This window comes from Grammomys surdaster, unplaced genomic scaffold, assembly GCF_004785775.1.
Source record: "Grammomys surdaster isolate TR1022 unplaced genomic scaffold, NIH_TR_1.0 150, whole genome shotgun sequence".
NCBI lineage: Eukaryota > Metazoa > Chordata > Mammalia > Rodentia > Muridae > Grammomys > Grammomys surdaster.
Window position 1 is genome coordinate 16728864 of NW_021604608.1, and position 16276 is coordinate 16745139.

Below are 16276 nucleotides of genomic sequence, written 5' to 3' on the forward strand. Positions count from 1 at the left end.
GAAAGATCTGCTAGTAATCGGGCTTTAAAGTAAAATAACATTTATTCTGATGTGTTTTTAAAATAATGGAAGATAGATGTATGTATCACATTCAGTGTTTTAAAAGAGAGAAAAAAAGAATAAAGTACTTGATTTATTTCACTAGAATAACTTTACATTTCTGAGAGTAATGAAGAAAGACACGACACATTTTCAATTGGACCTGTAAAACTATTTTAATTGTTACTCAAAATATGTGAGATGTAACCATTAGCCCTTATGTTACATTTGAAAAAGGAGACAATTGTTTATGAAAAGAAGAGAAACAGATGTGATCAGTTTTTAAGCTCAAATCTCACAAGAAATTCCAATAAGTTATGCCATAGCACATGTCACATTCCCAACAAGGCCAATAACACCATTTCCATACGATTCATTTACTGCATAAAAATATGAATATGATTACATATTAGAAACAAGTTTACTAAAAGTTAAGCTTTTCCCGAAACAACACAACAGTTTGCTTTGAATGAACGATCCATGGTAGTTCCACCAACTCCTAAAACTGTCCTGCAGTTTTATTTATTATTTCCATTATACTTTATTTGGATGTAAAGAATAAATTCCACCGACTCTTAGTAAGCTTTGCTATCTTCAACAGCTACATGTGGTTAGCATCTCCGAGTGAAGACAGCCCTAGTAATTCACAACGTGTTCCTTTCTGTGAATAAGTGAAATAAAAGCTTGAACTCATAAACCAGACATGTCATCAATAGGAAAACATACAGAAGAGGAGAAAGAAACATTGGCAATAAAGATCAGCTCTCTAACTTCCAGTTGTAAGAGTCACCAAACCATCCTTGACTTGGAAGAAATCTATAAAAAGCACTGTCCTTAGCATGAACTGTTATAAGCTAATGTAGTCCAAGTTATGAAAATTGTCAAGTCTGTACCTGATCATTATGTGGCAACAAAAATGCAGGGCTTTGTCATTTCCACAGGTAGAAAGAAAAGGTTGAATGGAATGTGAACTGCCTGCAAATGTGTTGTGTAAGTAGACACAGATTGCCCACTTCCAGTAGATACTGACAATGCAGAAGTAAACATTAAGAAATGAAACAAAAAAATGGAGTAAAGGAAAAAAAACAGCAACAGACCCCATGGTGATAAATTTTATTCGTACCAAAAATATAGTTTGGAGCCCTAAAGAATTGCCTGCATACAGCAACAGTGCAAAAGATATCTGTGCCAGGCCCATGCACACATTCTTCAGGGCAAAGTAAGTTTTTCTGATTGGACACTGACTGATTTGCACTGGTGTAGTGACTATGTCCTGGGACCCGACTACTGACAATAAATGGCAGCAGCTAGTGCCGTTACTAACATAGGCCAGGTTGATATTTTTGTTGGAAACACTCAAGACATTGAGAATGTTTTTTTCTTAACAAGTAGGTTCTCCTTAACAAAGTTTGTTTCTTGGTGAATTAGGACACCTCCATTGGTAGTGGAATGTTTTTTAATTTCTTGGCTTTCTTCTCAATGTTAAGTAGCCACTGCAATATCTTTCTCTTTTGGAACTCACTTCCCTTTCTTTTCCCTAAGATGGACCCTATATTAACCTAAAAACACATGACAACTTAATTTACAAGCCTCTCAAAGTACAAATTATGATACAATTTCATAGGATTCATATACACATAGCATTTTACATAATAAAGTACAGATTTCTGCTCATAAATTAACCCACTTGCACATCTACTTTAAAGAGCTGGCCACTTTGAGTGACCCAAAGACTTATTAAAGTTAATACAATTGAACTTTACAAGTTTCCAGACCAAAATAAAGTTGATCTTACATCTAACCACATATATACATATTTTAAAATGAGCTTTCAATGCTTGAGCATAGGTAAACAAATTGCTTAAATACAGACAAATTCTTCTAGATAAAGAAACTCAAGAATTACAGTTTGATTTCTGTTCCGCATACATTGTATACAATGTTAAAAAAAATAACTTGTGCAATGATTTATTTTATCTCTTTCTATAATGTCTGTTCATCCGGTAACTCTTTAGGAAGGGTTCTTGACCTCTGAAGAACCACACTAAGTTCCTCAATGACCTTTGATGGCAGCTTATGATCAGGGTCTAAGGTAGCTTTGCTGTTTCTGTCCTCTGTCTTCTTTAGTGTCTTTAGACCTTTATAGCCCCTTGGTAGGCCATGTGAACCCTCTGCCTCCGTGTCCTCCAGGCAGTTGAAACTGCGATGTTTTCTGGCACGATTTCGAAGTTTCTCATCTTTGTGCTCCAAGCAGTGGGCTATGATGGAGGCTCTGTCTTTTAAGCTGGAGTCCGTAAAGTCTCGATGATCATGCTTTTCACTCAGCCGCAACCTTTCAAGCTCTGCTCGTGCCGTCTACAAGTACAGGAAAACAGTATTTGAGACACTTGATATTTAGAAAACGCTTGAACGAACTGATGCTTCTTCATTCTAAAGTTCATTGTATTTCTATAACGTAGGCTCTGATTTTTCTTTGCCTTAAGCAGCCTGCAGGCATAGATATATTTATTTTTTAACACTCCTTATATCTTTATTATATAAAAAATTTTTAATGTAAATATATTTTGATTATATTCTTCTCCTCCCCTAACTTTATCTAGATAGTCTCTTTTTTCCTAAATACCCAATTTAAGTTCTTTTTTTTTTTTAAAAAATAAAAAACATCCAGAGGGCTAGTGACTGCTCGTGGGTTAAAAGCACTGACTGCTCTTCCAGAGGTCCTGAGTTCAATTCCCAACAACCTCACAGTGTCACACAATCATTTGTAATGGGATCCATTGCCCTCTTCTGGTGTGTCTGAAGAGAGCAGCAGTGTACTCATACAAGAAAAATAAATAAACTAAATCTAAAAAAAAAAAAAAGTCCCTCCATATGTACTCTTTGGCTGGTGGTTTAGTCCCTGCAAGCTCTGGGGGGTCTGGATGGTTCATATTGTTGTTCTTCCTATGGGGTCGCAATTCCCTTCAGCTCCTTCAGTCATTTCACTAAATCCTCCGTTGGGGACCCAGTGCTCAGTCCAATGGTTGTCTGTAAGCATCCGCCTCTGTATTTTTCTGGTTCTGGCAGAGCTATTTGTGTTTGTATTTGTCAGGAGACAGCTATATCAGGCTCCTGTCAGCATGCACTTCTTGGCATCCCCAATAGTGTCTGTGTTTGGTCACTGTATAGCACCAGCCACATATGTAACAGAGAATGGCCTTGTTGAGCATCAATTGGAGAAGAAGCCCTCGGTTCTGTGAAGGCTCCATGCCTCAGTGTAGGGGAATGAGAGGGTGGAGAGTGTGGGGAGGCCGGAGTGGGTGAGTGGGGAATACCCTCATAGAAGCAGGGGGATGGAGGATGGGATAGGGAATTTCCAGTTGGGAAACCAGGAAAGGGATAATATTTGAAATGTAAATAAAGAAAATATGCAATTAAAAAATAAGTCCAAAAAAAAAAAACCAAACAAATAAAAGGAAGAAAACACTTTCTTTGGGCTAGATGAGATGACTTGGTGGTTAAAAGCACTGACTGCTCTTCCAAAGGTCCTGATTTCAACTCCTGGGAACCACATGGTGGCTCATAACCATCTATAATGGGATCTGATGCCCTCTCCTTTTGTGTCTGAAGACAGCTATAGTGTTCTCATATACATAGATAATTCTTTTTAAAAAAATCCCAAAACCCAGTATAATAACATGCCCAAATCCTAGGAAACAAAATACATCACTCAAAAACAAAACAAAAAACCCCAGCAAATTGTAAAGTATTTTAAATATTATAAATATCTTAAAATATTTAAAAATAAAAGCACATACACACAAAACACCCCCCCCCCAACAATCAAACAACTAAACCAAAAACACAAAGAAAAATTGGGGGTTCCTTTTTTTTTTTTTTTTTTTTTTTTGGGTGGTCGACTACTTCTGAACATGAGCTCTTCCCTGGAGTGGTTGATTTTCCCAATGTAATTTCATTGGAGAAAACTGATTTTCCCTCTCCCAGCAGGTATAAATGGCAGTTCCACTGATACCCAAATAATTAAAACAAAAAAATAAAGTAAGAAAGAAAAATGCGTGCATGGTAGGAAAAAGAAGTACTTTATATTTACAAAGAATGATTCTAGCATCTTAGCCCAAATTAAATTCCAAAGAATATATAATCTATATCACTTTTTACATAGGTTGGTTTTTTGTTTGTTTGTTGTTTTGGTTTTGTCTTTAAAAAATCCTGTTAACATATTATACTATGCCAAAGGTTATTCCCAAAGTGAGTTTTGAAAGTAAGCACTAGAGTAGGTTCTTTCCCAAGAGACCTTATTTCATGTCAAGATTGACACATGTTCTTCCATACCAAAAGATGATAAAGAAAGGTTGTTTTTCTAAAAGCATGCCAAATAATTCATATTGATATTCAGAGATTATCTTGTGGTGTCTCTAAAACACACTAGATTTCCAAGTCTGGATTGTGACTGTGACAGTAGACCTGGATGCCTGTGGCATGACCTATGCATCTTTTGTTTCACATTCACTCAAAGGATGTTATAAATGATCTTATGAAATTGACTTGGAACAGGCTATGCAATCAGCATTTCTGGATTAATATAGTAAATTGCTTGGCAACTTTAGAGACTGTATGTCGTGTCAGGTATATGTACCAAGTGGTAAATGGTATTAAAACAAGTAGCAGAGGGTACTGACACCGTTCTCTTCATGAAGTCTGGATATTATTGAGTTTTGCTAAGTGATTGCTTCTATGCATCAGAAACCAATGATATAGTTAATACACTCAACCATGTTAAGCCCTAGGAAAATCCTAGATACTACAATAAGAACGAAAAATTATAACCAACCTCAATATTCTTGCGGGCCAGTGTTGCATTTCTCTCATGTTGGATAGGAATCAGAGGTAAACCTCCAATCTTGGGATTTTTGGTTATTGAACGTTTTCGTTCCTTTCCGGCTGGCGGCCATATATCATTCTCATGCTGTGAAAACACAATTTAGTGCCATTGATGTGTGATTTCATTATGTACCACACCCCCTTAGCCACTCCAAATAATCTACTTTCTGTGAGAATCCCATTTGTAATTACTTCGACATTGACTCTGGCAGACACATGGCTCCAGGATGTGAAACACTTAAGTGAACTGAGCTTTGAGGTCTCAGTTCAATTTCTTAGTTTCAAACACATGCCTTCTGTACTACTTATCAAAGCAAATGGTAGAAAATATTGGAGGAAAATAGTAATTCTCGAGTAAAATCAAACAAATTGTATTTGTCTCTATTTTCTAGGCTCCTTAATCAAAGTAACTAAACACTTATTTCTTGGCCATATCAAAGGTGATTTCACATCTTTTAATGTGAAAATAATTTGGTCTTATATATCCCAAATTGACCTAAGGCATGACTAGGTGAAAACAGTCTTATTTCATAACATTTTGAAAAATGTTACTTTTTCATCTAATTGAATTTCAAAGAAATGTTATCCTTTTACACACACATTTATAGTGAAAATCACTCTATAACAGAGAGAATGGTAAATTTGTCCTCAAATTATTGACTGTGAATTCTAGTCCACCAAACCATCATAGTCATGCCCAGAGAAAAGTTAACTCTGTCCTGGGGGTATAGGCAGCCACAGGTGAAAATGTAAGCCCTTGAGTGTTTAATCACTGAATTACAGAGATTAGCATTTTTTTTTTAAAGAAAGGCAAATTGATTTCCAGACGGCAATGTATTAAATAAATAAATCATAAAACAACCAACCCACTTAGTAGAAAATGAAAATGAGTTTACAGATGTTTGATGAGATAAAACCAACTGGAAACTAATGTAACAAAAACTTCACACTTAATTTTGCTCAAATTTGATGACATATCAACAAATTTATATCTGTAGTTAGGATCTTAGCGTATTGTTGTACAGCAAATAATTTATTCCTACAAGTATTTACCTTCTGCCCATTATACTATACTGCTAATTGATAATGCGGGACACACTGTGTCTTTACCAATACACCTACTCCTCATTTAATCCAGTCTACAGTAAAAGTCCAGTTCTTGTCAGATTTGATATTTGTGCATATCAAATGTCCCTTAAAATTATGGTAGCATGAACCTCAATTCATAAAAGCTAATCATGATAGATTATATAATATTTAACCTCTGGAAAAAAAAGCTTTATTCTTACGTCATGGTCCCAAACATAGTTAACTATCTTTGATCTTATATAGTTGGGATATCTCAACAATAAAGCTGAGAGAAAACAGGAAAGGACCTCAGTAATTTTGTAAATTATGCTTTAATATTCCAGAGGTATAGTAGATACGCTACATATGGGAGTAGGGAGGGCAGGAATTTCCAGGTTTAAATGAATGTTGTCATTTAACATTTGTAAGCTGTTGGTAAAAGACTAACGAATTTCCATAAGAGAGCTCATCAAGCTGGGAGGGGACTGTAGTATTAATTATCACGATCAATGATTACATTGGCAATCTCCGACTTTGCCTATCACCTTCTTACCTAGTTTTCTCTGTCTACCCTGCTTACTTCATTTCACTGACTGTGGATATTCTTTTGACTCTTGACCCCTGAATCAATTCACACCATTATTCTTATAAGCTTCCCTTTCTCCTGTCCTTCAGACTCTGGCTTAGATTTCAGTGTAAATTAGTAAATCCACTCAAAATTATCCTCAAGAAATATACTTCTTCTCCTTTTATTACATATATTACCTCTAAGCCCTGAACGTCATTATAATTTGACCTTATCTATGATATCTGGTATTTGATGCAATACAAATACACAGGATTGTGGCGTATATTCATTTCATGTTAAAGCTAACCTTAAGCTTGTAGTGATTAGCAATTACTGCTCTAGGGAAACTGGACTCTTCATTACATGCATATTATTTTTCACTTTCTCTTCCACCTTGACACCTCTAACAGATTTGCCTGTATCCCAAGGGCTAACCTCACTGATTTAATTTTAAAATATCATTAATACTTAAATATGTGACTTTCCATTGCAAGATATACTAGTCTCTCTACATCCATAGCCATACAGTTTCATGGCTTTGTAGTCAGCAATTGTACTGATTGCAAGTAAGCTTTAATTGCCCAGTAGACTAGCATACAATTGCCCTGTCTCCAATCATCTGAGGAAAAGTATATGTACCACCTTCTCTGATATATAGTGGCTTTAGACAATGAAGAATAACAGTGCTTCCTTGTGTCTGGCCATGGCCTGTATGACTCTTTTAGCTACTGGATTATCTCTGTCAGCATATGTGAAAAAACAGATAGTATCCAATCTTTGAGTTAAACCAATTGTTACCGCCAAATCTCTGTTGGCCTCACATCTCTAACTAATCCCACTAGACACAAACTCATTACCTCTACCCATGTTTGCTACTGTCATTTTTCCCCCACAGCTTCTATATGATGGTGTTTTGGGTTTTATTCTTTTATCAAGTTGGCTTGATCTCAGACATATGTAGCAGCCCAGTGGTTACTAAAGAGTTCTCTGGTTTTCCTCCCTCTTGTTTTGTTTTCCTTTTTGCTTTTTTGGGAGTGTTTGTTTGTGTTAATATCCCATTCTCTTTTATAGCTTTTAGTGCAATCCAAAACCAAACTTGCCCCATATACACATTTCAACCTCAAACTGTTGCCTGGAATTTTAAAATACAATTTACAACTCAACATGTTCATCTGTATACCTCACAGATATCACAACCTCCATTTGATCTGAAAAGAACTCATCCTTCTACATCTCTGGTAACATCCTGTAAAATCACTAGTTATGATTTCACTAAAAATTAGGTTTCTTAATTTAAAGAAAAAAAAAAAAGGTTGGGGAACCCATAAGAAACACACACTGAAAAACAGCTTATCAGCAAAAGGCACACCTATTCTTGGGTTTAATTACACCCTCAAGTTTCATATGAAGTGTTAAATTTTCACTTACTTAAAAATATGAACCTATTTTAAAATCATTATTCCAAATGTGGCAAAATTATGAAGTATTCAGATTTCAAAGTATAATAAAATTACAATTTACTAATTTAGTAATTTAGTACTTGAAGACTGAGCCACTCTGCCTCACCATGAGGCACTTGGTAGAAAGTAGAAGGTAGACAGACCTCACTATAGACATAGGGTAGGAAGAAGCCAATGTCATAGACATGGTAACTTACACACAGTATTTATTTTTAATATAAAGCATGGTACTTCAGAAAACTGTAAAGTAGCTTCATATATATGCTTCAGAAAGAAATTCATTTGAAAATGAAAAAAAAAATCAATGAATCCTACATCAGCTGGAAGAAATAAAAGTGTTGTTTCAAACAAATATAAAAATTATAGTTCTTTTCTGATTTTTATTCCTTCTATCAACTTAAACTGCCTATGAATTAAAAAAATAATTTCATGCCAAAAATCCTCCTCCATCTTTATGTTTTGCACAGTGTCCCCTCCTAATCCTGGGCAGACATCTTCTCTTACAGAGCTGTTCTGTGTGTACCTTTCACTGTATGGTCCTGGCTCAAACAATGTTTTTCCAACTACAAACACAGCAACTATGTCCTTCCTTGTTTTAAGCTCTCAGCAGGGCTCACACACCTTCCTTTTCCCATAGTTTCCCTCAGAGAGAACTTGAGGAGACTTGTGAGATAAAAGAATTGTGGTGACATCTCAAGTCTTGGAGCTGCTGGCCCCATCTACAGGACAACACCCTTTAATGTCGGAAACATCCAAGTCCTTTTACAGATTTAGGCTCCTCCTTCACCTTTTCAGAAACCCATTCCCTGACCACCACTCTACCCCATGTCCTTCCTTACCTCACTGGGCCACCTCCTTTCCCAGTTGTTACATTTGCTTCTCCTTACCACCCTTTCCATTTCAGGTTTGGTCCAAGTACCTACTTAATTTAGTCACTGTTTTCATATTTTAGAAACACTAAGTGCATATTTTGGAAAGCACAATAGGCTCCATGAGGCAGATACACGTGTGTGAGCCAAATAAGAGTCATCCTTACTGAATTTGCATTATCGCAGGAAAAGCACAGACAAAACAACTAATCACACATATGTTTTTAATTAGTGCTACAATGGAGAAGTACTATTCATTCCCTGACTGTCAACATCAAGGTCTATTGACTCCAATTATGAAAACAAAAGCATCAGTGTAATTGTGCTGTAAACAGATACTGTAACAGCTTTTGACTATATGCTTCCAACTTTAAACAAAATACTTCACATTTAGAGTCTCAGTTTTTAAGTATAGTACGAATATCTGATTTTTAAAATGGAAGAAATGATGAAAAAGTTAACCGCTTATCTTTTTCTCCCTACAAGTACAAGACAGTGGATAAGATGGGAAAGTCAGAGAGTTGGGAAAGGGGCATTTTTATTAATAATTGGAAAATTTAATAAATTAAATCACAGAGAAATGTTTTTCAAAAGAAGAGGAGGAGGAGGTGGAGGAGGAATTAGTTGTAGTAGTGGTAGTAGTAGGAGGAGGAGGAGGAGAAGGAGGAAGAGGAGGAGGAGGAGCAGGAGAAGGAGGAAGAGGAGGAAGAAGAGGAGGAGGAGAAGGAGGAGGAGGAGGAGGAGGAGGAGGAGGAGGCGGGGAGGAGGAGGAGGAGGAAAAGAAGAAGATGATGATTTGAGAATGAATTAACTTTTTTGTCAGAGTCTCAATAGTAATAGTGACAACTTATTCATTAGCCATGAATCCCAATTCCAATGCTCTGTGAGAAGTGGTCTTAGAGATTTAGCTAGAAAAGGTGGAAAAGGGAATCAATGAAATCAATCACCCTATTTAACCCTGGCCAAAACAAAGTGGGAGACCAAGTGTGAAGCTGAGTGTAGTGTGAGTCTCCGTGAACTCTGGGAGTTCTGCACTACGTTCATGAACAGGTTCAAGCAAATCCAGGTTCTGCTGTGCGTCATAAGCGATAAAAAACTTGATTCTTGTGAAGCAGTTACCATACAACAGATACCAAAGAAATGTTCTTTCCTAATCTCTCTCAGCAGTGGCAGAGGAGAAAAGATAAGCGAAGGCAGAATGTTCACTTCTGTCCGCAGCTCTATTTGCCATTGCACAGCAGTGTGAACTCAGTCACAGCTACAGTCTGAACCAGCGCATTCTTCCCAAGCTGCGGAGCCACTGGGCTAGCAGGAGCTAGAAGCCTGGCCACTCAATAGTCTCCCAAAGAGCAATGGAAAAACTCTGGACTTTTATATATGTCAAAAGAATACATGCAAGACAAAGTGTGCCAACTGTGAACATCAAGAACAAAACTAGCAGTTAAAATTACAAGCACACCAGCATTTCCTTCCAACACACTGTACAGTAGATTAGAGGGTCATCACAGATATCATACCTGAGCAATGAAGATACTGGCCATCCACTCCATCTGGGCTTGTAAACTGTCACAACATAGGTGCCTACAAAACAAGGTTTATATAATAACTACTTGTAAAAGACCAGAGCTCTTCCATACTGTGGTTAGTAATTTAACAGTTAGAAATATCTCTGAACTCTTCCAAACGTGTGGTTTAATGAAATCAAACTCAGCCTATGTCAGCAGAAGCAGTTTCAGCCTTCTGGGAAGTAAACATCAAATTGGCATGCTGCACAATGATCAGCAATATTTTTGAAAAGCAGAGTCGGTGTCATTTGGTGTTTTCAGGCACATGGTGGTAAAACATCTTTTCTCCAGACACTCTGAGTGGAACATATGTGTGCATTCATCATTCATCGAGTAGCAGGTTTTTTTTTAAAAGGCTTAGACATGGTCTCATCAGATAAATATCACTATATATCTGTTGGCACTCACTCAATAATGTTTTACTAAAACCCTAAATAAAGCAGCTTTTCCTCTCTCGCTTTGCACAGTACATTAGGGAAGCTGGCCATGCAAACAAATACATTGCAGAGACTGTAGACAAAACAGAGAAAGGGCAGATGCGGGTACAGGGAATCTGAAGACGGTGAGAGGAGGTTGCTTTCTAAAGGGGTAGATTTTGTACCTGCAGTTACAATGAAATAATGGACATTTCAATGAAATTTAACTCTTCACATTTCCAGACTTATAAATAACAAGTAAAAGCACAACTTACTTGAAAAAAAAAACCCACGAAAAATGACATTTCTAAAACTTGTTACGTTTTTCATTAGTCTTAATAAGATACTGTCATTTTTTTATCACCAGGCAAAGGTGAAATCATCTATGTATGCAAACTATGAATGTACACCAATTAATATTGATTGTAGGTGAGGGTGTCTGCTGAGGTTATTGTTTGAACGAATGATACTTGACTTTGCTGGTTCATCGGGAGTGGATGGGGGTCAGGAGGAAGGGAACAGCATGTATCATGGAAGAATGATCCACAGAGTACCCTTGTGTAACACATTGGTAGACAAGCAGCAGCATATCAAAGTTTGATGCTTGCTTTATCCTTAAGTACAAAAGGAAACTGGAAAGAATTGAGGCTGATGAAGGCAACAAGCGTGCAAGCATTTCAGTGTAGGATCCACAGTAAGGTTTTAAAGCAGAAAGATATGTGGTCACAGGAGAAATGTCAGTGGTGTTTTGGGCAAGAGAAATCCAAAAGTAGAATCAGAAACAGGAGGAACAAAGAGATTCCTCATAAACCAGATAGATCAAGAAGCCCTGGGCCCCAGCACTGGTGTGAAGACAGAATGTAACCTGAGGACTGGCTAGTCAGGAGGCCAGTGGAAAGCGGGCTTTCAGTGCAATCTGGGAGACAGGCAGGAGTAGGGATACCATGGGAAACGTATATGGAGAAAACAGATTTAAAAATAGGATATGGATTTTTTTAACTTTCAATGTAGACAGGTATTATCTTAAATAAATGAACAAACAAAACCTTATTTTTGCCGTCTTATCGTTTAAAAATTGGATTCCAATACCAGCAGAAGTCTATGGAGGAAATCAGATGTCGTTTCTTGAAAGAGACATTGGCAAGGAGGTAAGAGGACCATTAACTAATTGTCACACAAGTTTCTTTCCTTTTATCTTGCCTTCAGTTCTGCCTATGCCATGATGACATTCTTTACTCATAGTTACAAATATTATATAAAATCAAAAGGCTGCCAGTTATTAACTTACCAGTGATGTTTTTCAGAATATGCGGTCAATCCCCAACTGCATCATACAGAGAAACACAAACAATATGTTAGACACATGCCTGCCACTGTCGTGTCATGGTATGAGACAGCTAGAGAATGCCCTCTAATGGAACTCAACCACTAACATTCCTGTATCCTTCAGCCTCTGAAACCTAATCACTAACGTTTTGATTTGGTGCATTAATAAACTTTGTGCTAGTTTTAGTAGCCTGTCTCAGATATGTTATAGCAACATATATATGATGAATACAGTAATGAAAAATATCTGTGAAATGTCTGAAGTCAGGTATGTGTATATGTGACTGTGTTACACATGTATATGACCTCAGCTTAAAAAATTAAACACATATCGACTAAAGTAAGACTATTTTTCAATAATGAAATCTGAGAGCCACAGGTCATTAAAGAGTTTTCTGGAATATTGTAATAGTATTATTTAGCTAATCAAAGTGAGTGTGATAACAAATTATGGCATAAATCGAATGCTGGGTTCATCACATATTAAAAACACAAAGAACATTTCAGAGAGTACAATTTATTAGAGGTACCTAAGTGCTGTAATGTTAGTTGCATATTTAGCTCAACTAAAGAGCAAACCGCAAAGCCAGGATCAAATATTCTAAGCATCAGAAAGTTGAAGGGCAGGTTTGATTTCTTGTGTTGATTTAGTATGCTTGGCCATTTCTTACACCCCAGAAATCGCTGTGTCCTGTCATGGAATGGGAGGCCAAGGAACCCACATCCTGGAAGTTATTGAAGTCTCCTGAGGATTTCCTGACTCATCCAGAACAGAAGGTGGTCACTAAGGAGTTTGACCTTTTTTCTCCATAGGAATATTATCCCTCTTATATACTCACAAAACCAGGCAATCCCCTTTAGGCTCCAGGTAATTGAAGGCCTTCAAGACAGTAATGCTACTCAGCCCTAAGCCCTTCAACAGATTTAATTCCTGTTTTGTTTTTCTTGTCTACTACTCTTCTCTTTTTAGACTTACCTGGTCGGGGGCTTCATTTTCTTTTTTATGCCAAGGTAAAACTTCATCGACCTAAGTGGAAACATCTTATCGTGTTTGGTGCTCTGTAAGGAAAGAACACATAACCTGTAATTAAGTAGACTTTAAATTTTCTTAATATTTCTGTAGACTACTAACCAACTCATTCAGAATTCTTTATTTTGTGCCATGGTTATGACTCTACTACAAGTTTTTAGCAATTAAAGACTGATTTGATTATAATATGATCAAATAAATAAAATTAAGTAGAAAATGTATAACATCATAATTGACACAAATATAGAGTCTAGGTGATTAACTGGTTTGCTTCAGCTTTTATCATTGAATATAAAGACAAATTTATGCAATATGTATTTTACAGTATGGAAAATATTGGAGAAAACAGACCATGTGCATGGAAGGGCACACAATAAACTATTCTAAGTAGCTAGGCTGATGAAAATAATCAAGAATAATTTGTTAAGATACATTATAAAGGAATTTATACTGTCGCTGGATCATTTCCACGTTCTGCAAAGCCCTTTGAACCTATGTATCTGTATTTAAATAAGTATCTGAAAGATGCTAAAAGATGCTTGCAGAAGGGGAGGAGAGAGATTATAAGAGCCAGAGGTAGGGGGAACTGAAGGAAGCAGCAGAGTGTTAGTGTGAAAAGTTGTTGTAATTGTTAAACAACAACAACAACAAAAATGCATATCAAGCTTAGTTCAGTGACTGGCATAAAATGAGCTCACAGAAATCAGCTACTTCTGTAAATATAGTACACACAGCCTTATACAAATTCCAATATAGCAATTTGTTAAGACCCCAGAAAAATTCATAAAAGTTCAACTATGTAGCTCGCCTATGTGTTATAAATATATTAAAGTGTTACTGTGCTGTCCATTCTTTATAACCAATCAAACTTGAAAAGTAAAAAGTAGGAGCTACGTTTATAAAGTTAAACGCTGATCTCCATAGCTGGTACCTGGAGAACTCAGGAAATACTTATAGAAAACACACCAAGGAAGGAAGGACTCAAGCCTTGTGACAAGCGGCCTCTGGCAGTGAAGGAGCCCTGGGATTTGCATGGAGAATTTCGATCTGCACAGTGTTAATATTTCTTATTTTCACTGAAGATATATGCACACACATTTCATTGGTTAACTTCCCTTTCAGGCCAGTAATAGTAACAAAAGAACAAATTATGAATAACACATTCTTATAATCTAATTAAGACAAAGTTCTTATCTCTAACAATGTATGTCCATATCTTCGCTTTCTATTATTTCTTTTTATTAACAGTTAATATATTTACATGGAACTAAGGTCTCTTATGAATAGAATGTTTGATTTGAATTGCTGTTTGCTTTAATTTTTCTCTTTTATGAAGTCGAATAGACTAAGTTTTTGATAAAAGTTCTCATGTGGCCTCAAACTATAAACTTACTACACAGCAGAGCTTAACCTTGACTCATCTGTCCTGATTTCTTAAGTGCTAAGTGAAGGGTCTCAGGGCAGCTTGAATGTGGCCCTGGAAGGCCTTACTCTTCTCCCCCATTCTGTCTGCCTTGCTAAAAATCCTTAGATTTTTAGAATCCTAAAGCTAGCCATCAAGGTCTATTCTCTTATTTGGCCACTTCCTCCTCTTGATGCCAACTACCATGATGCACCTATTCCAGTATTGAAGTCCATCAATCAAAGGACCCCTTCGGTTCACCTAATTAACATGTCCAATCAAAATATACGATGCAACCTTGCCCTTTCTAAACCATCCCTCCCCCTTTTCTCTTCTTAGAAGTTACACTTGCAAGTCATTTGCCTCTTTTTTTCCCCTCAGCCTGAGTCAGAAAGTTACTCCTTCAACTTTTTTCCCTGTTTAATTAAAAAACAAACAAACAAAAAAACAAGAAAACAAACAAAAAACCCCAAAGAACAAAAAACAATTCTCTGTGAAAACATGTGTTTGGTGTGCTTTGAACCTAATCTGAGGTCTGAAAGGGAAGCTCTGCTATACCAGGGTATTCTAACAGAATTATAGAAATGTTCCACAATACCATGTATACACATCTTAACTTTTGTTTAACACAAGATATTCCCGTGTAGTTGACAGAAACTCATTTTCATACTCTTGTGAATTTTGCTGGTTAGTATTTTAAATTATTTAATTATATTGTTGACCTGAGATATTTTAAATTTCAATATATGTGACAATTAAAATTAAATATTTCTATTGACAACTATTTTACTGCAATTTATTTTTAAAATGCCCATAGTTAAAACATAAACTTTATGTGACATATTTTTAACCATTAGGCCTGGATACAGAATTCTTTTACTGAGCTTCACAGTGCCATCCCTCTATGCTTACATTTATATTACATTGCATTATTTAAGGTTTTTCTGATGTATTGCACACCTTAATGATTGAAAAAAAAGTTCATTTTCTTATTCCCCAAAGTATTTGCTACTATTCATAACTATTTTCCTTTTGAGGCAAACTATTATGTTCACATAGTTCTAAAAAAAAAAACAACTCTGAGATTAGAAATCAATATCAGTAAAATTACACAAATTTTATCAGTGAAGTTCTTTAGTTTCCTTCCCCTGAGTTTCTATTTCTTGCTAAGGGGATTTAAAAATACTTAAAACATTGTCTCTTCTAAGTACAACTGAGAAATGAATTTTGATATTTTTCTTATGACTTGCTAACTTGTTAAATTTTAAGAAACAAATATTTTAAAAAGGAATGAATGCCTTTTTTGTGATCTTGAGGTATGGCCTTTAAGTACCCCTCTATAAGCTCTTTCCAAGAAGCACAAAGCTGGGCACTAAGACTGCATGCTAAAAGGTAATTCCTGGTTACCTTTGTTGGAAAATCAGACTACAACTGAGGCTAACATCCTTCTTGGCAGTTTAGGTGGTTAATCCCTGCTTCAGGCCACCATAGTTAGCTAAGGTAGCAATTCCAACGGAATGACAATGGGGCACCTGCATGTCACAGAATATCCATGAGGAAACAACCCCCCCAAACAACTCTTGAGATTTAAGCTTATCACTTTATATCACACTAAAGTCATGACAAGAAAGGCAACTCAGCAGCCAGGAAAA

The 16276-nt window shown here is 36.3% G+C and overlaps 1 protein-coding gene across 4 annotated transcripts in view; it reads right to left on the reverse strand.

Annotated features, from left to right (window-relative positions):
- Window positions 1–189: 189 nt before the first annotated feature.
- The window catches only part of Arap2 (ArfGAP with RhoGAP domain, ankyrin repeat and PH domain 2), a 166642-nt gene continuing 150555 nt past the window's right edge, over window positions 190–16276 (reverse strand). For 2 of the 4 annotated variants that reach the window (XM_028765220.1, XM_028765221.1), the window contains exons 29-33: window positions 13169–13251; window positions 12155–12190; window positions 10403–10466; window positions 4871–5005; window positions 2023–2394 (exon numbers count right to left, since the gene is read on the reverse strand). In XM_028765220.1, coding sequence (XP_028621053.1) covers window positions 2023–2394; window positions 4871–5005; window positions 10403–10466; window positions 12155–12190; window positions 13169–13251 — 690 coding nt within the window. Of the gene's footprint in view, window positions 2395–4870; window positions 5006–10402; window positions 10467–12154; window positions 12191–13168; window positions 13252–16276 lie in introns of all 4 variants that reach the window. The other 2 variants (XM_028765222.1, XM_028765223.1) reach the window with 2 other exon arrangements.